At 49.5% G+C, this 23941-nt stretch overlaps 1 protein-coding gene and 1 long non-coding RNA gene across 2 annotated transcripts; both read left to right on the top strand.

Moving 5' to 3' along the window:
- Positions 1–1298: 1298 nt before the first annotated feature.
- KLF9 (KLF transcription factor 9) lies at positions 1299–16288 on the top strand. Its single transcript, XM_061364286.1, has 2 exons — positions 1299–2341; positions 15184–16288. The coding sequence occupies exons 1-2, from the start codon at positions 1873–1875 to the stop codon at positions 15414–15416; spliced, it is 702 nt and encodes a 233-aa protein (XP_061220270.1). The 5' UTR covers positions 1299–1872; the 3' UTR covers positions 15417–16288.
- Positions 7247–10020, top strand: LOC133218146 (uncharacterized). The gene is made up of 2 exons (XR_009727065.1): positions 7247–7944; positions 9623–10020. It is a non-coding gene; the product is annotated as an uncharacterized LOC133218146 (long non-coding RNA).
- Positions 16289–23941: the final 7653 nt, after the last annotated feature.

Below are 23941 nucleotides of genomic sequence, written 5' to 3'. Positions count from 1 at the left end.
TGTGCTGGCGTACAAAATGGCTGACATCTACTCGTTTTTATTTCCTGCAGGAAGCGAGCAACGCTGTCTCATTTCTGCAGCTGCTTCCTCATCATTTCCATACTCGGTTAATGACATTAATAGCAATCCACTGAGCGCTATGCCCTCTTGGCCTCTGTGCTTCTGCGAGGAGGGCCGGGCTGCAGCAGAGGACAGTGGGGCTCAGTTTGGGACCCTAGGCTGCTGTGGCCCGGTGTCGTCGGGCCGCAGCTTGCAGCAGAAGGGTAGAACCCCCCGGTCCGGCAGCTGTACAGCGCCTGCAGAGGTCTTTACCCCGGCCGACAGGGCACAGTGGCCTATGTGCAGCGTCTCGGAGGCAGGGTCCTTCCTCGCCACACTCGCTCCTGACAGACCGCGCAGGTGGACACTTCACATGTGCTGCTGCTGGTTCCCCTGTGATGCTGGACACGTCTCTCCCCGGTTTTAAGCAGCGCTTTCCCAGGGTGCCGTTTCTCCGCTGTCGCGCCCCGAGCCCTGCGCTCCGGCTGGAACGGGGCAGGCTGCTGGGTAGGGACGGCAAGTGCTCCGCGACCGCTGGAGCTGATGCCGAGCGGGAGCCGCCCTTCCGCAGCCGTGTTTGCTCGGGCACGGCCGCTCTGCCGGGCCCTGGGACTTCTCTCCCTGGTGGGTGTCACGGGGTAAGCTCGGGACGGAAGACGTGTGTGCCCAGCCATCAGCAGCAGCACCCCGGGGAGCAATCCCTACCCTGCCGCTGCAGCTAAGGGAACCGCGTCTCGCGGGTGAGGTTGTGACATGTATAACGGCATCGCGCCGGGATCCGGCTCCCCGCACAGGGCCGGGGAGCCCCGTCGCTTGGCCGGAACGAGAGCTGGTTCCCGCGGGGCGCGGCGCTGGTTCCGCTCCGAACCTCGGCCACCGCAGCCCCGCTCAGCGGCGCCTTGCCCAGGCCGGGTGGGCGGGGTCGGGCGGTGCGCGGGCGCCCGCCGGGTTTACAAGTGCTGCGCACTGCTCGGAACGTGGCGCTGATTGGCCGGGGCCTCGCCAGTGACATCAGCCGGCTCACTTCCCATTGGCGGGCCCGTTGCTGGGACCGTAGGGCTTCCAGGGAGACACTTAACCCGCTCGGCGCCGGGCGGCCTCGCCTCGCCTGGCTGCACCCTGCAACCCCCCCGCGGCCCGCGGCCCGGCGCCGCCTTCGGCTCGGCTGGGCAGCGGCCTTGGCCGGCGGGGAGGGAGGGAGCCTCGGCGTTTTCGTCCTTTTGCTTCCCACCGCCGCCCAGCGGAGCCGCGACGTGGCCCTTTTAAGCGGGCGCGGCGGGGCGCCCAGAGTAGCACGCGGCCTGAGGAGGGAGCGCAGTGATTGGTGGGGCTGTCGCCCGGCGGACACACCCCCTGCTAGAAAAGGGGCGCCGCGAGTGGCGGGGGGAGAAGGTAAACAGAGCCGGCCGGCCCTGCCCGCTGACCAATCGGGGGGGCGGGACGGCACGGCACGGGGCGGGAGGGGGCTCCCAACCTGACGTGATGGGACTCGGCGCGGCCGTCCCCGAGCAGGAGCGCGCGGGCCGCGGGGCGGGCGGCGGGGCGGCGGGCGTTTTTCTCTATCCCGGCCGCCGCACCGGACCCGGGCCGGCCGCTCCTCCCTGTCGGCTGCGCGCCGTGCCTGGTGCTTGGCGCTGAGACCCCTGCCTGGCGCCCCGCTATTTATCAACCCCGTTCTCCCTTGCGCTTCAAAGACCTCGCGCCGCAGGCGAGCCATGGCTGGCGCTGCCGGCCCGACGGGCGCGCACTGAGGAGAGCCCGAAGCTGCACCCCCCCCCCCCCCTCACACACACACCCACCCACCCACCCCGGTCGTCGGGGCGCGGCCGCACCATGTCGGCCGTCGCCTACGTGGACTTCGTGGCGGCGCAGTGCCTGGTCTCTATCTCTAACCGCTCGGCCGTGCCCGAGGCAGCGCGGCTGAAGATGCCGGGCGAGGGGGAGGCGGCCCGGGAGCTGCGCGACCCCCGCGATGCCTGGAAGGACTACTGCGCTCTGCTAGCCATCGCCAAGAGCCTGCTGGAACTGAACAAGTACCGGCCGCTGCCCGCCCCCTCCGTCTGCAGCGACAGCGTGGAGAGCCCCGACGAGGACGCCGGTTCCGACAGCGACGCGGCCACGGAGCCGGGCTCCAGCCCTCCCCGCAGCCCGCCGCCGGGGCCGTCCCCCCGCCTGCGCGCCGCCGGGGCCGCCCCCAAGGGGAAGCTGGCGGCCGAGAAGCGACACAAGTGCCCCTACAGTGGCTGCGGCAAGGTCTATGGCAAGTCCTCCCATCTCAAGGCGCACTACCGCGTGCACACAGGTCAGCGGCGGCGGCGAGGGGAGGGAGAGAGGGAGCGGGCGAGGGGAGGGGGAGCGAGCAGAGAACGAGCGCTTGTCCTCGCGTGAACCCTGCCGGCGGCGCGCTCGGCGCCCCCGCGCCCTGCCCCCGCTTTCGGCCGTTTTTTTTTGCCTTTTTGTCTCCTTTTCTCTTTTTTCCCTTCCACCCCCGGCCCCGTTTTCCCCTCTTCTCCCTTCCGTGTCCTTCCCCGCCGCGGGGCCAGACCGGCTCCCCCGGGAGCGGGCGGCCGCCCCGGGTGGGGCTGCGGCAGCGCCTTCCTCTGCTTCCCGCCTGCCGGCCCCTGCCCGAAGCCCGTACGTGTCCCCAGGGCAGCGCGGCACGGGCGGCAGCCGCCGGAGTGAACCCGAGGCGGTTCGGGGGGCGGCGGCGGGGGACGTCTCCTGGGCGGCGGGAACAGGCAGAACCTGGCCCGAAGGCGTTCCTTAAAGCCGCCTCGGGCTGGGCGGCCTGCCCCATCTGCTGCCCGCGCCGTCGGGGGCCGCGTTCGCAGAGCGGGCTGCGGGCCGCCGAGCAGCGGCTCCGCCGGCCGCGGGCACGCCCCCTCCAGCGGGCCGAGAGCACTCGAGCCGCACACCCCCCCAAACCGGCGCTGGCCACCGCCGAGAGCCGCCCCAGTGTTCGGGCCCCCTGGGGGGGCCGGCCGCTGCTCCGCCCGGCGGCTCGTCGCGATGCCGGTTATCGCGACCCAGCCGTGGCGTGTCCCGTCCCGCGGGGGTTCATTGCCCGATCAGAGGGGCGAGAGGGTGTGGCGGTGTGGGAACCTGCCGGTAAAACACCTCTGCCGCCACAGTTCCCTGTGCCCCTGCTCTGCGCAGCGCCGAGGGGACAGTGGCCCACCGTTCCTCCGTTTATTTTGCGGGTTTTGTGTCGGGGGGTTTGTGTTTGTTTTGGTTTGTTGAGGATTTTTTAATCCCTTTAGTGGGAGCGGCTGAATAAACCCCGTTCCATGTCCGAATTGCAAGGGGGGAGGGGCGGGGACACAGTGTGGTACACGAAGCTGCTTAAAAATTGCACTAAATTAGAGGGTTGTGTGTGAGTATGGAACGGAGCGGATTAAGGGAGACAAATGCTGCCGGTGCTTATTTCATGTGCCTCACATCTGTCCTGTAGTCGGAAGTTCCTTTCTGTATTTTGTCTGCTTGGCAGTAATGGTAAATGATGAAGTACAAGACGAGTTTATCACCCGAGGAACGTGCTGCGAGGCACTGCTGTATTATTTCACACAGCCTGGGTAGGGCACGGGCGCATCTGAGCTCCAGCTATGCTTCCGTTGCTCTGCCTTGCTTGTGCGCCCAGGTGTATGTGCGCTGCAGTGGAGACACGGTGCTGGTTGCCTGCCTGAGCCCTGCTGGCAGATCTGCCGATGCTTAGCTCCGGAGATCAGGGGGAGGAGGAGGAGGATTACTGGATGTGGCTCAGCAGTGAGCTCTGCGGAGTTCAGGCTGTCTCCGTGAGCCGGGAAAGAGGATGGTGAGTGGTGACCGTGTACTGACCTCAGGACCGGTGCCAAGGATTGTGTGTTGCTGGCTCAGAGACCATGGTTCTGATGCTCTTTTGGAGGCTGAATGTAACTGATGCCCAGCAAAATATTGGCTCATAAGTGACAAAGAAAATTCGTTAGCTTCACTTGCACTTACTACCCCGTGTTCAGATATCCACCCCAACATGAGAACCAAAATAGACATTGATTGGGTTAGTGTTCTGGGTGATGACATGTAAATTAATGTACTGTACAACCCACACTGCATACTGTAAGCAGTAGCGTTATAATAAGTATCTCCTGAAGCAGTGTTGAGTATAGTGTGTGCTGCCTTAGCTCCAAGTATTAGATACTTGATTCACATGCTCTGGTATACCACCACGGTAGTTCTGTATGACTCAAATTGCTACAGATACAGCAGTAATGAACCTTCAGAGCTTCCTAATGTGAGCAGTTAATTGTAGCTAACTGAAATGTTAAACGATACTGCTAATTATTTTTATAGATGGCAGAACAATTCCTTAGCAACGGTGAGATTCAATGGACCTCTGGAGTTATTCATAACTGTGTACTGCAGAGCATTCATGCTCCCTCCTTTCTTTCCTTCCCCCCCCCCCCCCAACAATTTCTCTTTTGTATATCTGAGGCTCTTGAATTGAATTCACCTACCTGCTATTTTTCATCAAGCCACTAAGCAAGTTTTTTGCTGCTGTGCAGCCTTTAATGGAAATAGGTACACAGCCACCATTACAATCTTCCAGGTCTTAAATTTTTAATATTTAATTCCAGTCTCCCTATCTTGGCAAATGGCTTTAGGATTTGCTTTCACACCTGTGAGCTTACTTATAGCCACAGTTCTCTGTACTCAAGGCTACTAAGTGAGCATGTTGGAAAGCTCTAGATACTGCCTTGTGCTGTGGGAATCTAAACACTCAGCAGACCATCTTTGGTAAGCTAAGGCAAAGGCAAGAAATGAAGTACCAAATAAAGTTAGAAGAGTAGAAGACCAAAGACCTGGGTGCTGAGAGGTTAGAGGTCTTTGTCTTATAATGATTCTATAAACTTGCTGGTTCAAAGGCATTCTTTCTTTCAGAGACTAAAAATGTCTGTGTAAATGTTTGCCTGAAGTTCGGGCCTTTGATGATGACTCTAGTTCAATTTCCAGAAGACCAGAATTAGGAATCCATCAGAAATCGTCTCTGCATTGATCTTAACAGAACAAGGTCAGCGGGTGGCACTGCACATCTCACTTGATGGCACAAGCAAGGGGACTGTTTGCACAATCCCACTGAACTCAGCCTGACTTAGTAGAGCAGGATTTGTAGGGGGAAGCCAAGAAGTGTGACTGCTCCCCCTTCCCGGGGGGATGCTCCTTTCATTCCTTGCCAAGCCCCTGGTGTTTCTGCAATACGATCAGACACTTCTTCGTTCTGCCATGTATGTGTACTTATGTTCAAAATACATTAACTTGCAAAGGCCTGAGGATACAAGGACAAGTGTATCCCTGAAACTGAGTTATTGCCTCCCCTGTCCCTTCAGTACCATCCAAAAGTGAGATGAGTTTTTATTATTTAAGTTCTGATGTCTTGAGCAGAAAGACCATTACAGGTAAGGTTGTTCTGTGTAAGCTAGTAGCATCTCTGAGGCACATGGCACTTGGTGTAGGAGAGAAAGGGTGGCTTGCAAGCCAAAAGCCCTATGTCAGGAAGGCAGGTAGAGGGACAGCTCCACAGTGTGACCATGCCTTAGGTTTCTTGGTCCCTTATGGCATAATGTTGTGGGAGTATAGGACACGTGAACTCTGCTGAAGTTTGGTGGTGGTAGGAGGGACTGTGAGCAGTTTGTCTGCTTGGGAGCCTTCAGCACTGAGGTGGTGTGACCAAGTCTTGCAGACTTTCCCTTCAGAGCATAGAAAACAGCCCAGACACATTGGCAAGACCTGCACAAAACCCAGGCCCTGGAAGCTGTGCAGTTGTCAGGAGGAAGTGAGGGACTTGGCTGACCAAGAAAATGACAAGCAGCAGCAGGTTTGCGGGCAGTTACCTTGGAGATGCACTGACTTTTCTAAATAGGTAGTTTAGAGGTTTCATTATGGCCAGTAATGTGTAGGGTTACTATTAGCCTCAAAGATGGGGAGGGAGGAGAGCTTAACAGGGAGGGATGGGCAGGCCAGAGGGTTTCCAGGGAAAATAAAGGCATATGAGAGTAAACAATCTCAGTTGGAAGGCCTTGGGCAAGAAGTGTGGAGCAAAGGGCAAGAGAGTGAGAGAAACTGGCAAGAGAAGCAAACTTTAAGGAATGTACAGTTGCTAGAATAGTGTGAATACAAGCCAGTTAAAGGGCACACAGCTGCTGAGAGCAGATCCTGCTCTCTGGTCAAGAGAAAGGGACAGAGAAGGTGCCATAAAGCTAGTTTAGCAGATGCCTCCTCATACAGGATCTGTAGGAGTTCACTTGCCTGGGGAGGTAAGTCCCAGATGCTTCTCAGTATGTGGTGCATCAGATTGATGGAAAGTTCACATCTGCATCAGATACCCTTAAGTAAGAGGTTAGGCACAGAAAAACAAAGTATGTGAAAAGTTTGCACTCTTCAACCAACTGCATCATTGTGCAGATCAGGACCAAACAATACCAAGAGCATTGTTTCATTGGGCAGCTGATGCACCCTTGAGCGCTTCTGGGCATCTGGCTCTTAGTGATGTGTGATAGCAGGGCAGTAGGCAGAGGTGTGGACCCAAAGTTCAGCAGTCTGCACAGTGAAGATGAGGAGCATTTCTGGTACAAAGGGAAAGTTAACACTGCAGTCTAGATATCATGGCTTCGACCCAGCCCCTGTATCAGTTCAGTTTTCACTGTGCTCCTTTGTTATTTGTGTTCTGGACTATCACTAACTGGGCAGACTGTACAGATGCTACTATGTTGGCAATCCTCTGCTTGCTGGGAGCTTTTTTTGGGTATTTTGTGGGAGCGTAATCTGAAATTTAGTACTTTAAGCCCCTCTTATCCATCTTATGCAATGTCACTTTGCCAGATCCTTTAGAATAAGACTGAAGAGCAGAAAGTGGAGTCAGCAAGACATTTTTTGCTCAATTCAGGCCTCCATCTGAAACGCCCATTCTTGAGGGTTAATGCAAATGTGCAGATTGCTGGAGTTCTAATCGGCATGTTTCCAGGTCTTGAAGAAACACACTCATACTGACTGGAAACCTTGCCAGCTGAGTAAGGTAGGCAAAAATCCTTAAGATTAAGTTCAGTGTTGCCTGACTCCCGGATGGCTTTGGTTTGGTTTGGGAGGAGGGGGAGTTTGGAGGCATGGATTTTTCTTTTTTTTTTTTTTTTTTTTGTGTGTGTTTTGGGATTTTTTTCCTGCTAAAAAAAAAAAAAAAAAAGCTTTAAGTCGGTGTATGTGTCACAGTGGGAAAGCACTCCAGAAAGGTTTGTGTATTAATTGAGTCAGGGAAGGAAGTGCACGTGTAGAATGGAAGCAGTGAGCAGGCATCACTTATACGAGTGTGACTTCTGTTTCTAGACGGATGTCTTGAAAATGCAGCATTACTGAGTTCCTGCACACTGTTGTGCTGTGATACTGAAGACTGTGGGGGGGGTGTCACCCACTCTTGTTAGCATGTGTATCTTGCAAACCAGCTGTTAGGATCCCTGCAGGAACACTCATTGCCCTTCACTGGCTGTTGTGCACCAGGCTGCTGCTCATAGCCTCACAGAGCTCCCAGACCTGCAGTGAAAGAGCAAGGAAGGGCTAAGTGAAGATTAAATGGCCAATCTTGGGTAGTTATGGTAAAGCACACTTCAGATACTGTTTTGTGGTAACATAATTCATTGTCTGTATCCAAGTCATAATGCCTGTGAATATCCTGAGAGAACTCTACAAATACGTTGAACCTGAGGTAAGAGTCTGTTGAAACACTAGCTAACAAATTCATAGTGAAATAACAGAAATTATACGATCCTTGTGAGCACATGTAAAATTGCATTCCTCCTTCCCCTGTCAAAGATGTTTCCAGTTAGCAGGCATTTAAGCATTCAGACAGAGCAGAACCTGAAAGCCAGTGCTCTTCAATCCTGGGTAGGTGCCCTCAGCACAAGGCTAGGAGCTGGTCTTCATTCTTCAGTTAATATTTCAGCACTACTGCAAGACAGAGGCTGTTCAAATGGAGGTAAGATGGGAAAGAAGAGGTTAGAACTTGTCCCATACACCAAGAGGGCACTCCTCAACTATGAAAAGGTAGAGTTGACTCTCCGGTGAGGTTTGGAGAGGTCTCTCCCATATAGCTTCCCTAACTGAGATATATCTATATACTTGCCCTCAGCAAGTTTGCTGATGACACCAAGCTGTGTGGTTTGGTTGATATGCTGGTGAGAAGGAATGCCATCCAGAGGGACCTTGACACGCTTGTGAGGTGGGCTGATGCCAACCTCATGAAGTTTAACCATGTCAAGTGAAAGGTCCTACACCTGGGTCAGAGCAATCCCAGGCACAGCTACAGGCTGGGCAGAGAAGAGACTTGGGGGTTCTGGTCGATGAGAAAATGAACATGAGCCGGCTTCAGTGTGCCCTCACAGCCCAGAAAGCCAACCATATCCTGGACTGCATCCAAAGGAGTGTGACCAGCAGGCCAAAGGATGTGATCCTGCCCCTCTGCTTTGCTCTTGTGAGACCTCACCTGGAGTATTGTGTGCAGTTCTCGTGTCCTGAACATAAAAAGGACATGGGACTGTTGGAACAAGTCCAGAGGAGGCCACAAGAATGATCAGGCAACTGGGGCACCTCCCGTATGAAGATAGGCTGAGAAAGTTGGGGCTGTTCAGCCTGGAGAAGAGAAGGTTGCGTGGAGACCTCATAGCAGCCTTCCAGTATCTGAAGGGGGCCTATAGGGATGCTGGGGAGGGATTCTTCTTTAGGGACTATAGTGACAGGACAAGAGGTAATGGGTTAAAACTTAAACAGGGGAAGTTTAGATTGGATATAAGGAGAAAGTTCTTTACTGTAAGGGTAGTGAGGCACTGGAATGGGTTGCCTGAGGAAGTTGTGAATGCTCCATCCCTGGCAATGTTCAGGGCCAGGTTGGACAGAGCCTTGGGTGGCATGGTTTAGTGTGAGGTGTCCCTGCCCATGGCAGGGGGGCTGGAAGTAGATGATCTTAAGGTCCTTTCCAACCCTGACTATTCTATGATTCTATATATATGTATAAATGTATCTATATACATATATATGAGGAGGCACAGTCCCTCAAGAAAGACTTTTGTAAGCCAGTGCGGGCTGTTATCTGGCAGAAAAGCTGTAAGGATATCCCTTAAGGATATCACATGGGGATAACAGCAAAATTGAGTCTCACTGGGATTTGGGCTCCCAGCGGCTCAGCAGCTGTGACTTCTAGCAGGTGGGTTTGCATCTGGTCTTTTGAAAAAGACTCAAAACACCTGCATGTGCAAGCAGCTGTTGAGTGGTGGTTTTGAGGATGTCAGGGCAGTCTAAATACTTGCTGGAAGGAGAGGTATATAAAATATATAAAAAATATAGAACTGCTCAGTTTTAACACCTGAATAGTCTTGTGTAGTCCTGACTGCTGGCAGAATAAACCACTTGCTGCAACCCATCCATGCGTTGTCTGTCTTGAAGGCAGTGACTGTTTGATGTATTGCCAGACTGAGTGGCTGCGGTTTAGATGTTACAGAAACCCTTGTTTTAGGCACACAGTATCTCATCCTCACCACTGATCTCGCTCTGTGTTGTTTCGCACCAGTGAATCGTGTGGCTGCCACATGCTTTAGTGACCTGATTTTGGAATATCTCAGAAGAAAAAGAAAAGGGCTGTTCAAAAGGCCTGCGCTCTGAAGTGGGTGCATGGATGCCCAAGATCCATCTTCAACGGAATATCACTCAGTCATAATACAGTGTCCCACAGGAAATTGCTCATCGAGGGTGTGTGGGCCAAGCAGCACACTGGTGGAGAAAAAAGGAGAGACACCTGAGACAGTAGCTGCTCTGCAGCAGAGAAGATAGCCTGACTGTTTGGGGTTTTTTTTTTTATCTCTTGCAATAAGTTGGACTGTGTTCTTGACATTCACCTACAGAATGTATTTTGGGAGACACTGTGACACACAGGAGTGGTGGCTTAGTGGGATCACGGGGGGGGGGGGGGGGAGAAAAGAAAATACGAATATGCGTAGGGTATCAGGATTCCTTTGGAAATTTTGAGCTCCAGCAGCCACAGAGGTGCAGGAGGATCTTGGAAGATGATGGTGGGGATCAGATTCTCTCATTTGAACCATGCAAAGCTGATTATGCGAGTTCTGTTTTGCCAAGTAGTTTTGCTCTCCCCTGGTGGCAAGAGACTTCACTGTTTGGGTTCCCGTACTCTTGTGCTTCCCCTTTTTCCTGTTTTCCGTCTGCCGCCTCTGGCTGCAGTTGGTGGGTCTGTGCCTCAGGGCAGGCGGGGTGTTCCTGTAGCAGGAGGTACTGGTTAGCTGTGTCCAGTCAGCAGCTGGGTGGACAGTAGGAACCATGCATCACAAACACTGCATCGTGAACACTCTGAACCCTTCTTCAGTTCTGATAATTGAAAGAGTTGCTGCTATGAATACCTGGCAACATGGTCCTACCATGTACCTACCATCATCCCATCTCTAATAACCTGAGTCAGTCAAGGTGTCTTGTTAGGTATCCATTCATACAGCTGTAGCTACACTCCATCTGGCTTTCTTGTTAATGTGTGAAGCAGTGTCATTAGCATTATTTGACAACTATTCTGTGCTAGCTGGTACTGATGCCAGGCTCTGAACTCATGGTTGTGTTCACTTCTGTCACTGAGGAAGACAGTGTGAGCATAGCAAACAATTCATCTTTACCAGACTTCAGTCCACACCAGCAGCATGGTGTGGGCAGAAAGTCTTCTGTAAAGCCAGTGGTCAAGCGATTTTAGTAATTCACATAAAATCAGTACTTTGTTCCACCACAGAGGCTCAGTGTGCTCAGTCCTAGTGCATGTACTACATATACCAACACAATTAACCAAGCATCTGATCAGCAACTTTGTCTTCAGCTTTTTCAAACACAGCCTCCCCCTTCCCAAGAAAAACAGTCACTCGGGACTTCTCTACCCCTTGTTTGTCCAAATTAATTCATCTTTGTTAAAGCCACCATGAACTGCAGCTTCTGACCTCAGTCATCCACATCTAAAGGAGCATTTTGTTGTGAGAAGGCAGATGATTACTCAGGATACGAGTAGTACCTGAGCTGTCAATGAGTCAGGTAATGCCCATTCTGTGTTCTTTTTCAGAAACCCTTCCTATACAAGACTACAATGTGGGAAAATCTGTAATGTCCCAGAATAGGTAAAAAAACCCTAAATAATTTATCGTCTATCCAGAATAAAAATGAGTAAAATACAGTGTACCTGCTTCAGGTCATACACTATAACTTGGATACAGAGTTTGAACTCACAGAGAAAGAAGAAACTAATCAGTAGTAGTACCCAGTGGAGGGTGGGAAAAAGGAACAGCTCAGGTGAAGCAAGAAAGCAAAGGTTGAAAGGATCTGCATTAGCCTTTATATTCATATGGCATTTAAAGCAAGCCAAGGCTGCAGAGAGTAGTTCTTTAGACTCCAGAGAAGACCTGTGAAGAGCCACCACCAGCTTGTGCGCATCACGAACTATGTCTCCCAGTACATTCCTGGGACACACAGGACAAACAATGGGAATTCTGCAGATGTACCTATTCCTATGAGCTGTAAATCAATGTCTGTTTCACTTGTTATTTCTGTAAGCTGCCCTGGATATACGTGTTGTTTGTTGGTTGTTTTTTTTAAATAAAGTAATTTACATCTTGTATCTCTCGTGTTAATATCCTATCACAAATAGTTGTAAGGTATGGTGATAACACCATTGGCCATTCCTTCATCTCTTGATGGGAATCCCATCTAAGGCCTATCTTAAAATGTAAGTAGCATACTGCTGCCAGGAAATAGTATATAACAGCACCCCGGTTTGATGTTCATTCTTTTTTCAAGCTCAAGCATTACGACTCCCGGAACTAAAGGGAAAAAAAACATGCGGAACAGGTATTTCTTGTTTGAGACATGACACAGAATCTCCAGATGGAGGCAGCATTGCATCACAGCTTTGCATTGTAGCTCTGCAGGCCATTGTCTGCCCTGCTGCATAGAGCTGCAGGATGTGTTTCCTCACTGGACTTTTCCTCGAACATCTCTGCTGTTTAAAAACAGTGTGCCAAATGCAGCGATGAGCTTTGCTGAGTGGACAGTCATCACCTGTCATCAGGCACCTTTACCTTGCCTACAGGCACCTACAAAGTCCATCACCGAAGCACCATCCCTCCAGCCTGATGTCACAGCATTCTGACCCAGGGAAGCAGCAGATCTTGAGGCTCAGAGACAATCCCTGCGGGCCTGGAAAAGCCTCCCTCCCCTTTGTGTCTCTGCTCTGAGAAGTCTGGAGTTTAGTGCATCCTGGTGCTGGGGATTATGCCTGGCCTACTTTCATACGTGCGCTTCCAAAGTGGCTGTGACAGCCTCCCTGGGCTTGTATTGCTGAGGTGGTGAAGCCGCTCACCACAACCCTACCTCGGGGCTCGGCATGGGTCCTGGTGGCAGCTCTTGTATGTGAGGGAGCACAGCCGCTCGCCTGGGCAGGGATCTCTGCTGTTTGCTGCTCTCCCGCCTCAGCGGAGCCTGTCCCCACAGTGCGAAGCGCACCGTGGCCTCCTCGTGCTCCCCCTGCCGAGCTCAGGCCGGTTCCCTGGGGAGTGCGGTGCCAGGTGCACACGGGGGATCCCGAGTGAGCCCTGTCTTTCCCTAAGGCTTTGTGTTCACTCTGTGTAACCTGAAAGTGCTTCTCTCTGGAACACGAAATGGGTGTGCAGGGTTGTGGTGGTGGAGGTCGTGCTTCACATTTCAGAGGGAATTCTAGTAACCAGCCTCCGTTTTGTCTTTCCACCTGCAGCTCCAGGAGCGGGGTTGGGAAGCTCAGTTCGCAAGGGCTGCATGGGGCTAGTGTTGAAACACTGTTTATAGACACCAGGTTAGTTCCTGCCGTACCTAAAATGTAGATGATGCATCCCAAAGACTATGATCCTTGCTATCTAGCCTGAGCACCAGGTCTCCATGTAGCACAGTTAGGCACTTCCACAGGCTAAGAGCTGTCCTGAGGTAGATGGTTGGAAATACGGCTTCTAGGGATGGTGCAAGATGCCTGCTCTGCTCCTACTGCTCTGGGGTGTGAGTGCCTGACACAGAGCTGTACTAGATGGCTCCACACATACAAGATGTATAGCACTTCTCCCACGTTCCTGGGGGGAGCTGGAAAGCTGTTCCAGGCCTCCCACTGCTGCCTGCTTCCAGGAGCTGTGACAGAAACCGCGAGATAGATAGCAAAAGAGCAGCACAAGTGAAACACTCGCCTTGGATCCTGGGCAGGGCTGGGAAAGCCAGGGAAGGATGGTGGTGGAAGTGCTCTGTACAGCTCCTGCTGCTGCTGCTGGGCCGCCTGGCTGCGGCCGTGGCCTTCATGCACATGTGAGCCTGTGTACTGCATTAATTAATTCCTTTCATCAGGCGGCGGGTGTCCGGAAAGGCTCCCATCCATGTCAGCAGTATGCAGCAGGGAGACAAGAAACCTGTTCATACAAAACATAGCCCCAGGTCAGGACGTCTGGCAGCTGTGCCTCCTTCGGGCTCGGGTACCAGGCTGGCTTGGCTCCCTGTGCTCCCTCTGCACCGGACCAGGGACCAGCAATGCTCCCCCTCCAGGGAAGCAGGTTCAGGGGAAGCAGATTGACAGGGTGCCCGAGGGGCAGCCAGGAGGTATGTGATTCTGCTTGCCCAGCTGCACCCTGGTCGGCCTGGGATGGGGCAGCTGCCTGTCAGGGAGCACCACACACTGGGAGCCTGAACTGTGAACATGGCTGCATCACTGTGTATACCCCTGGTGTAGCTACACCTCAACTTACCTTGTCTGTTCTTATCCTCCTCGCTGGATGCTGTCAGTCATCCTCCTGAATGCTGTCAGTCACTCTCCCCAGCCCCCTTCCTTCTCCCTACAGCTCTGCAGTACTTTCTGCTGCTGATTGTCCTGGCGCTTGGGCTGTTCATTCAAGCCTTTAGCCTTTTGTGGCTGCTATTGTGTCCGGGGAGAACGAGGACTACAAGGCATGCTTTCTTGTAAATTATTCTCTTTATTGTGATCTGTAAATGTAAAGCGAGCTTGCCTGTTGTGCCAAACTTCAGAGTACCAAGAAATATTGGAGTCCCTGTGTTTCTTTCTAACTCTTCCAAGCTAAAAAACTCCTGGGATAGTTTTTATGTTTCATGGTTGGCTAAAAATAGCTGTCACTAGCTGTCATTTATATTCCCTTCAGGAGACTCTTAAGAAAGGGAATTAAGTCATCAAACTGCAGTGGTGCATGATGTCTGTGACTGAAAGCTTTTGTGTGAACTTAAAACATCTTTGATTTCCATCTGTGCCATCAACTAAGGTCACCCTTGCTCGTTGGGAGGCAATGGGTTTGTGCAGTAGGCAAAGGCTGTGCAACCCGCAGAAGTGAACTGCGAGGATGTGGGGTGCCAGGAAGATTACAGCGAGTGCTGTTCAGTACTGAGACCCTTGTTTTTGAAAGCAGAGGGGTGGCGTGGTTAGGCATTCAGTTTGGTACTTCACCATTGTAGCAAACATTTATGCTGATAAAGCTGTGAATGATGAAGTAGTTTTCCTGTCCTCAAATCAGCCACCTAAGAGACTGATACCCTGTGGAGCAGCTTGGGTTTCTGGGAGAAGGGAGTATAGGGGACATCGGAATTCTCCCTGCAGCCACAGCAGCTCTGCTGTATGTGTCTGCAGCCCCAAGGCTGCACTGCTCTCCCCAGTCCCTCCCCACTCAGTTCTCCCGATGCTGGAATGGCTTGTCTCAGGTGAGAGTTTTTTTTGGCTTCCTTTCTAACTGTACAAATTATTCAGCAGAATGGGAGTGTTAGAGGGAGCCTGACGTGAAAAACGCACAGGCTCAGGCAGAGCTCATCTGTTGTTTTGACAGTCTTCAGGGTCACGTAAGGTTCTGCACCAGAATGTGAGTTCCATGCTGTTAGAGGGGTTTTTGGCTTCTGATGGAGGTGAGACTGAAACCTGATGAAGCGAGTCATCAGCAACTCCACAGACGCTGGCACCGTGGCAAGAAACAAGTGTCGTTTTCCCCTCCTCAGCGTGTTCCCTGGCTCCTCGGTGAAGCTGGTATGTGCTGGCCTGCATTACCGCTGTCCCCTAAATCTCTTGTCATCCTTTCCTCCCTGCAGGCGAGCGACCATTCCCCTGCACGTGGCCTGACTGCCTTAAGAAGTTCTCTCGCTCGGACGAGCTCACCCGGCACTACCGAACCCACACCGGTGAGAAGCAGTTTCGATGCCCCCTTTGCGAGAAGCGGTTCATGCGGAGCGACCACCTGACAAAGCACGCCCGCCGCCACACCGAGTTCCACCCCAGCATGATCAAGCGATCCAAAAAGTCCAGCTCCAGTAGCTCCTTGTGAAGGCAGGGCGGTCCGGGGTGGGAGCAGAGGGGAGGACGCAGGCAGTGGCATCAGAGTATGAGCATCCGCTGCGGCGCCGGTCGCCCTTGCCACCTGAAAGCATATGTTGCTGACATTCAAAAAGTACTCCGTGCCCCTCGCCCCATCCTCCACCTCCCCACCCTGCGCTGGGAACAGCGATCTGGAGCAAGTGGACTGCAGGGTGAGAGGAGGGAAGGGATGGCCAGCGGAGGAGGTGACCATCTCCTCAATGTAAACGTTGATGCTGGTGTATATATGTCTGACTGGATGGTCTGGCCTGTGCCCCTGCAGTAGCGTGACCTCAAAGTCTTTGTGATTGCTGTGTCATGAACATGTTTTGTTGAACAGTGTAATGCTGCTTGTATTTAGAGTTTGTTGAGTAAAAACACTTTCCGAGTCACATAAATAACTCAGATAAAAGCTCCATAGCACATTGTAGAAGTGGGTTTACTTCTGTCTCAGAATGATCCTGCATTTTAAGAGACTGTTAAGAAAAAACATTACATATGTTACTAATAGCATCTGAGATGATAAGATGAATTTATACTCAAGAAGGCCCATTAAAGTAAATGGGTCTTTTTAATTTTTCTTTGTATTAACTATACTTTTGAATATAAGCTGCACTTTTCCAGTAAAGACATGTATAATTCAAGAAGATACTTAAAGCAGAACCCTCCCCCCCACAACAGTTCAGTCGTTTTCTGACCATATGTGTATTTAGTTCTGCTACTCATTTATCTGGAAGAAGACAAGTCAGCCTAGATATGTGGCAGGGGTATGGGAGCAGAAGCACATGTCTCTCCTTTGATCCTATACTTCTGATTTGTCAATAAATACAGTACTGTACTATAGACATGCCACTAACAGTGCTTTATTCTGCTGTGTTTTGTTTGAATGGATGTATGACAGCAGTTACCATCTTTATAAACTGCTGCGCTTTTTTTGAAGGCTTTTTCTCTTCCTACGCTTGCCTTAAAGATTTACTCTCTTCATACCCTTGCCTAACTCCCATGGAGTCCTATGGGAGTTGTGTGTGTGTTTATGGAGAGAATAGACCTTTCCCTAAAAGCACTCTGCTAATGGAAACTCATGGAATTGTTCTAAGGAGCACTTCTGGAGGGCTCCTGGATATCTTGATAGCTGTTTCTATAGAGTGTGGGTGAAAACCATTAGCTGACTGGAAATACAGCACGCAAGGTGTGTCGTAACACTCCTTACGACGTAGGCTTCTCTTGGTAGCAGTGTCATACATCGGACACTGATAATGGCAGTATTACTTTTATTTTAAGGCTATCTGATGCTCTTTAAGGGGAGCAGAAAGGTCACTGAAGGAGGATTTTCAGCTGTGGTCATTTAGCTGATTATTGCATTATTTTTTTTACGTTGAAAGCATGAACTGTAAGAGGTTATCAGTGGTTTTCTCATTTTCCCTCCCCAGCTGCATAAAAGGGGGAGGAGACTTCTGTTTACACATTTTTTCCAGAAACATTCTTTTCCTGTTTGGTTTTTACCAAAGAGGAAGGGGAGGTGCAGCCCTACTATAGAGACTTGGGGCCAAATTCATCTGGTGAGTAATCACATTTCCATTGCAGATGAATTTAGGTCATCTTGTAAAATTCTGTACATAAACAATCTTGCTAGTACACCTGCAACTACAGCATCCTACTGTTTTACCTGATAAAAAGCTTGCTCCTTAGAAACAAACATAAAAAAATGAACTCGGAGAGTAGAGTGTTTTCTTCTACTGTTGTATAAGGCTTTCGGCATTAGAAACCAGTTTGCATATAGTGTTTTTAATCTGTGTAATTCATGATAAATTCCGTCTATGTGAAGAGAACTGCTTTTAAGGCATTGGGGATATTGAACAGTGTGTGGAGTAAAAAGGGATGCGTTTTCTTCAGTGAAAACTTCAGGAAACCAAGCACACTTTCTACCTCCGTTTCAGCTTTTTGAAACATTTTATTTTAGAAACCAAACTTTAATTTCTGGTGTCCAAATCGAGTCAGAAGGACATCCATTCTTCCTGATAAAAACAGGTAGCCTTTGTATTTCTGCTGATTGAGAAATACAGGAAGTGTTTTGCTTACCAGCACTGTTAATGCTGCCTTGTTGAGTGGGGTCAGGGCCACGTGTAGCCCAGTGAGATTCATTCTGAGTCTGTCCTGCAGTCTGGATTGCTGCCATTTTGTGGGATGGATGCAGCACTTGGAAAATTTCAGGCCTGATCCTGTGAAATACAAGACACCCTCACATCTTATCACCCACAATGGGAAGCCACAGCTGATAAGCAGCTCCGAAATCAGTACATACATGTGTTGGTCACTTAGCTACCAGGATTAACGGATACATAGAAGTAATTGGCCAGATCTATGGTTTCCACCTTGTGTATTTGGGGTAGAATGCACATTTAAAGACACGTGGTTGGTCCTACAAAGTCTGAAGGACTGAACAGGCGAGGGGGGGGGGAAGGGAGGTTCATAGTGTGTGACAAGATCCTGTTTCTGAAAAAAGCCTTGCTAAACGGTAACCCATTTGCTGTAACGTAACGTTAGCTGTATTTCAGCGTTGGACAGACGGGATTAATGCAATTCATCAACCACTAACAGAATAATACATGGGGATAATCAGGTTTGGAGATTTCGCTTTATTGTTGTCTTCATTTGGGGGCTCTGGGGTTTTTGTTTTAATAAAAGCAGACAATGGCTCTAACACATAAAACAAACTGCGGGCTAGTTCTTTGCATCCTGAAGATGAAGTTTTGAAGAGCATTGCAAGTGTCAGAAAAGGAAAATGAGGTTCTCTAATACTGTATGTGCTTGTACTGCTTTGAAGTGCTTGTTAGTGCTGAAGTTAGAACAGCTTCTCTCTTTGATTAAGAAAGCCCATCACTGTAGAGAGACCATGTCTTTAAAGGTACAGCTATACAACATAACTTCTTTCTTCGACAGTTTTCCATGACCTGTATTACAGGTCTCTTCAGTTTGCAGAGGGACTTAGCCCAGCATACACCAGACTGAACATACAACTTCAAAATGCTGTTTTACAGACTGGCGATCTGTAACACTGTAAAATACCAACTTCCAACAGTTTAATCAGTTTTATTTTTGTACAGTATTCGTAACCTTTATAAGTTATTTTGCTGTCCTGTTTTGTAAATCACATGAAATTGTAAAAAATAAGAAAAGGAAAAAAAAAAGTAGGCATAGATGTTTTTGTACATATGTGTATATATATTGTCCAAATAAAGAAAAAGGAATAAAAAAACCCACACATGTTTTGCATGATTGGAGTCAGGCATTGGTTATGGTGTGCCTAGTCACCTTTTAGCTTGTTTCTCTGCTCTTCTCAGTGTTCTCACAGGTATTCTTTCTCTGCTACTGCAGGGAGGCACAGGCACAACTTGCACTGGGGGAAAGTGTCCCCTCACCAGCACACTCCAGGAAGTCCCTGTCCCATTGCTCAGTGGCTTTTGAGCTCGACAGGCACTGTCCCTCACTCCACACAGCTGTTCCATGAGACAACGATGCTTCAGCCTGCGCAGCCACACTGCTGCCTTGAGATTGCCATGGTTTGGAGGGGTTTGTGGTGTGAGGAATAACAAACCACGCGCTCAGCTGCTGAAGGAGGGGAAGGCAAGAAACCCTGGGCCAAAAATCTCACATTTGTGGTCACTGACATTATGGTTGCTAAAAACAGCTACTCATACAACCTGACTTAACCTGGTATGTGGGAACCGTGCTAGGGTGTGACTGGGGACAGGGCAACATATCGCCCTCCAGCAACACAGGCAGAGACAGAGGGGTGGAAGCATGCCACCTGCATCTGGAACAAAACTGGTAGGCAGCCTCCACGTTTGATTGGATGCTGAGAAGGAGTTTCCTGTCCTCAGGCTTGGTGGCCAAAAGACACATAAATACATTCACCATAGGGTTTTCTGGTTTTTAGCTTGTAATGGATTTTAGGAATGAGGCACACAGGATTGTGTCATTGGCCTTATTCTCCTGCCATCCCATCGTAAAGGACTTGCCATAAAGTTATTATTCTTCACCTTAAACACTTTAATATTTGTCTTTATTGATGTAATTGAAACAGCTACCAAAACCTTCCTAATGGAGAGAAGACCTGAGCCTTAGGAGATGTTTCAAGCTCTAATACACTGCAGAAAAGTCTTGCCAGGAGTGATGTAACTTTTGTCTGGAACACGTATGACATGCAAAGGCTGGGTGCACCCCTGTGGACGCTGTCAGACTTCAGGAGTGGCATGGGGAGGCATGGCCCTGAACACAGACCAACTGCTGCAGAAAGCACAGTTTCTATAAGGTGAGTTTTAATTTCCCCTCTCTGCTAATGATGGAAGAAAGGAAATGTGCCATAAGATGCCATAAAAGTCCAGTTATATGCCTTCAGAGTGGTGTCTGCTTCATGAGCATACTGGTTTCTGTGCTTGAACTGCATACCCCCTGGAGGCTGTGCCACTTTAATTATATTGGCATCAAACCAGTATATTTTATTCAGCAAAGTGTAATAAATACTACAAAAGTTCTGATCAAAAAAAAAAAAAAAAAGTCCTTTATGAATAGCACAGTTGGGTTCAGAAGAAAACAGAAAGTGGATCCAGATTTCTCAGCCACAAATAAAACTTTTAACATCTGTGGCTTTTCACCTGAACAGACCTTTAAGCATCACCGCAGCAGCAGCACAGTGTGGCGCTGATACTGCTGGTGGTGCCTGAGAGCAAGTCCATTTGCACTCCTTGTGCTGGTCATCTGCTTTGGATTTACTCTGCGTTTGTAATTCTTCAGGAAAACCAACAACAAAACCAAACCAACAGGCCCCCAACCAAACCAAACAAACAACTAAAACCCCCTTCGTTGTCAATGAAAAAGCTACTACATGACCCAAACACAGGAGAATCATTGTTAGAGGACTGCAGTCAAGATGAAGCAGCATGATGTTCACGATCTACATTTTCGGTTAGAAACTAGGGAGGGAAGAATCTGAGACTTTTCTCCTTTAAATTACATGATCCCAATTACCTTAAAGCATATATTCACTCTAAACCACCCATGTTGCATGTTACCTGTGCCACCTTCTGCTCCCTGGCCACCTTCTGCTTTCTGTTCTTTCAAGGTTCCTTGTTACCCTCTATCACCATCCTCTCAGTTACCATCTACCCTCCCCTTCTTGCTTCTAGCAAGACCAGCTTTGTCCACTACTATGCATGGTTCCTTATCCGCAACAAAGTGAATTTTGTCATTCCTTTCCAGCTTACTTACCATGTTCTTATTTCCATGCTTCGCAAAGAGGTTGTTAGTCTGCAAGCATATGCTCTTCTACAAACGCACACTTGGTACATGTGCCAAGATTTCATGTAGTCCAGGTGCATAACTGATATAAATCATTTGCAGTACTAAGCTCCAGCTGGTAACATGCACAATGTCGTGTTTCGAGAACAACATAAATCATAGTTGTGGGTTAATGCCGGGCGGCAGCTCAGCCCTAGGCATCCACTGGCTCACTCCCCTGCAGTAGAGTGGGTCAGAGAATAAGAAGTGAGGACACTCCTGGGTTGAGATGAAGGTTATATGGAAAGCAGAAGTCATGTGCACAAGCAAGGCGAAATAAGGAGTTCATTCACTACTTCCCATGGGCAGGCAGGCAGGCCTTCAGGCATTTCTCCAGAAAAGCAGGATTCCACCACACAGACTGGCTACTTGGGAGCACTTAACTACAGATGTCCTTCCTTCTTCCTTCCCCAGCTTTTACTGCTGAGCACGATGTCATGAGCTATGGGATATCTCTCTGGTTGCTTGGGGTCATTGTGCCCCCCTCCGAGCTTCTCGTAAACTTCTTGTGCAGGTGGGGCCGCATGAGAAACACGCAAGACCTTGGTGGTTTGCAAGCACTGCTCACCAATGGCTGAACATCCCTAGTTTAAGAACGGTGTTCCAGTCACAAACCTAAAAACACAGCCCCACAGAAGCTGTTGTGAAGAAAAATAACTCTATCCCAGCGAAAACCAATACAACTATCAATGAACATTAGTTTAGGGGGTATTACATCAACAGGAGGAAGGCTGAATAACTGGAGGTTTTACTTAGAGAGTAACCAGGGAGCAGAAGAGTAGTAGAGAGGTGGGATGTGGTGGAAAGCCCAGAGAAGGGAAATGCTGGGCAGGGGATTGTGCCATTGCAAAAGAGCTGAGCCGCAGGAGGGCAGGCTGCAATAGTGCAGGTTATCACCTCCTAGCACCTTCTGCCTTGGCTGTTGATACAGGCCTTTATTTTTTCATGTTTCCCCTGCTGGCTTTCAGTGCTGCCACAGTGACGCCTGAAAAGCTTTTGATGGCCAAACACACCTGGCCCTGCACTCATCTCCCTTCTCCCTGTTTAACATTCAGACTTGTCCATGGCTAAAGTTAGCACTGAAGTAAAATGAAGTATAGGAACTACTATATCCGCATACAAACACCGCCCTTCATCCAGGCTGCCATAATATTCAAAGGGTAGCTGGATCAATGAGCCCCACAGGAGAAGCATGGCTCTTGGCAAGCCTAGCCTGCAAGAGCAACAGCAGAGAAACATCCCTGCCATTTTCATCCTGGGGCAGGGGGAATATTTTTCTTGGAGCAGAGGTGGATTTAAATCCCTTACCCATCTCCTTCCTCTCCTAATTATGATGTAGTAAAACCTGGGTTTAATCATAATTATCGAGGTACTGGGGGGAAAAAATGCCTGTGTAACAAAATTTTCTAGGAAAATGTGCTTTGGACGTTGTGCTTCAGTGAGTCAGAACTGAAGAGAGTAATTCTGGCTCAGAGCTATTCACAGTGAAGCTACAGTGCCAAGGTTTCCTCTGCTTCCCATGATCTAGCTCTCCTGTCAGACACCTCCCATTAGATACTGTGCAAATCAAATCTGAAGAAACTACAGTGCACCTTTCAATAAGCAGCCAAATAAAGACAGGAGAGAGGAAAGGAACCAATCATCAAAACAACTTCCATAAAATTACTATCTATCTGTACAGTTACTAGGTATTGCTGAACCAATACAGCTTTTCACACTGGTGTGGTGCTCCTTGCCCACCACAGGTGGTTTTGAAGGCTGTGCGGTGCAGGGACAAGAGAAAGAATTATGCACTATGTGACCACCCCTCAGCCAACCCCTGGGGACAGCCACAGGACCCCTACCCAGCTCAGCAGACACCAGGCATCTTGAATTACAGATCTCCTCACATTTCCTTCGCTCCCCCAGGTAAACCCTGCTATCCAAAGCCTAAGCATGGACAGTGTAGACGGTGCCAAACATCTTAAATGTTATGCACGTGTTTGTAAAACAGAATGAAAAATTCCACATCTTACTAATCCGTTTCCTCTAAAACTTACTCTCAAGAAGACATTAAGGAATGGCATGGGAATTGGGAAAGGAAGGTGAAAATTACAACCTCTTAGTAAGCGATGTTCAGAAAACTAAGAGGCCTTGCTGAGGGAACAAGCAGGTAAGTGTGGGCTCACAGAAAGAAACCCAAGTCAGTTTCCATTATCCACAGCATAGTGTTTGAAGATGGTTCAAAGCTTCTAGAAAGGAAGAATGAGCCAGAGAGTTCAGTACCAAAACAGAGGGCAACCTGGCACAAACCATACAGAAAAGCTTCCAGTAGTGTTTAACTCCAAGTCAGATTTGCTGTCAGGCCTGGAGCAGGTTCCTGTCCTGGCCCCTAAAGAACACCTACCATGCTCTTCAGTAAGCATCCTGTAATCCAGACCAGCTCCATGTGTCTCATCATCTCTCACTAACTCCAAACCCTGCAGAACAGATGTTCCCAGCCAGCAACAGCTTTGACAGGCCTCATCTGTTTTTTTTCCCCGATAAAAGCCTAAGCTTCACATAAGCATGTTAAAAGAACTGCAGTTGTGCAAGGGTCCCTCTTCCTCCTAGTTTGCCATTTCATCTAACTAAAAATCCGACTAACAATAACACACATGCATGAGTGCCATTTATAATCACAAAGCACAGTAAAAGGTGAATTACAGCTGCTTTCCAGTATTTGATTTCTCAAGACCTTTATATTTCTCACAGTAAGTCACAATTTCCATGCTGCTTCTGTCTCAGTACATGAGCAGACACAGATGTTTGTCAGAACTGCAGATGGTGAAGGAAGAGGATCTTTGCCAGTCTTTAGTTGGTCTAAACAACAGGGAAAAGTACCTATTTTTGGAGAAAGCTCAATTTATGCTTCAGCTGTCAGGACTATTTGAGGTCTTTCCACTTCTGCATTTTTGAGAGGTCCTGTCTAGTCAGCAGGAAAAGCTGGATCCTACATGTATATTTAACCTAAGCTCCCACTCATCCTTGCTCCTCCAAGTTATACTGAAATTAACTCCACAGGTTTTATAGCAAGAGTCCCTGAGGAGCTGAATAGCAGTAGCAAAGCATGAGGGACAGCAAGAAAGCTGGCGGCTTGGAAGGGCCCTATATGCGGGTTGAGTGAAAAGTAATGCTGTA

This window comes from Neopsephotus bourkii, unplaced genomic scaffold, assembly GCF_033783945.1.
Source record: "Neopsephotus bourkii isolate Nb327-2 ecotype Australia unplaced genomic scaffold, CSIRO-AGI_Nbou_v1 NB_1197, whole genome shotgun sequence".
NCBI lineage: Eukaryota > Metazoa > Chordata > Aves > Psittaciformes > Psittacidae > Neopsephotus > Neopsephotus bourkii.
This window is presented reverse-complemented; position numbering and strand designations above follow the sequence as displayed.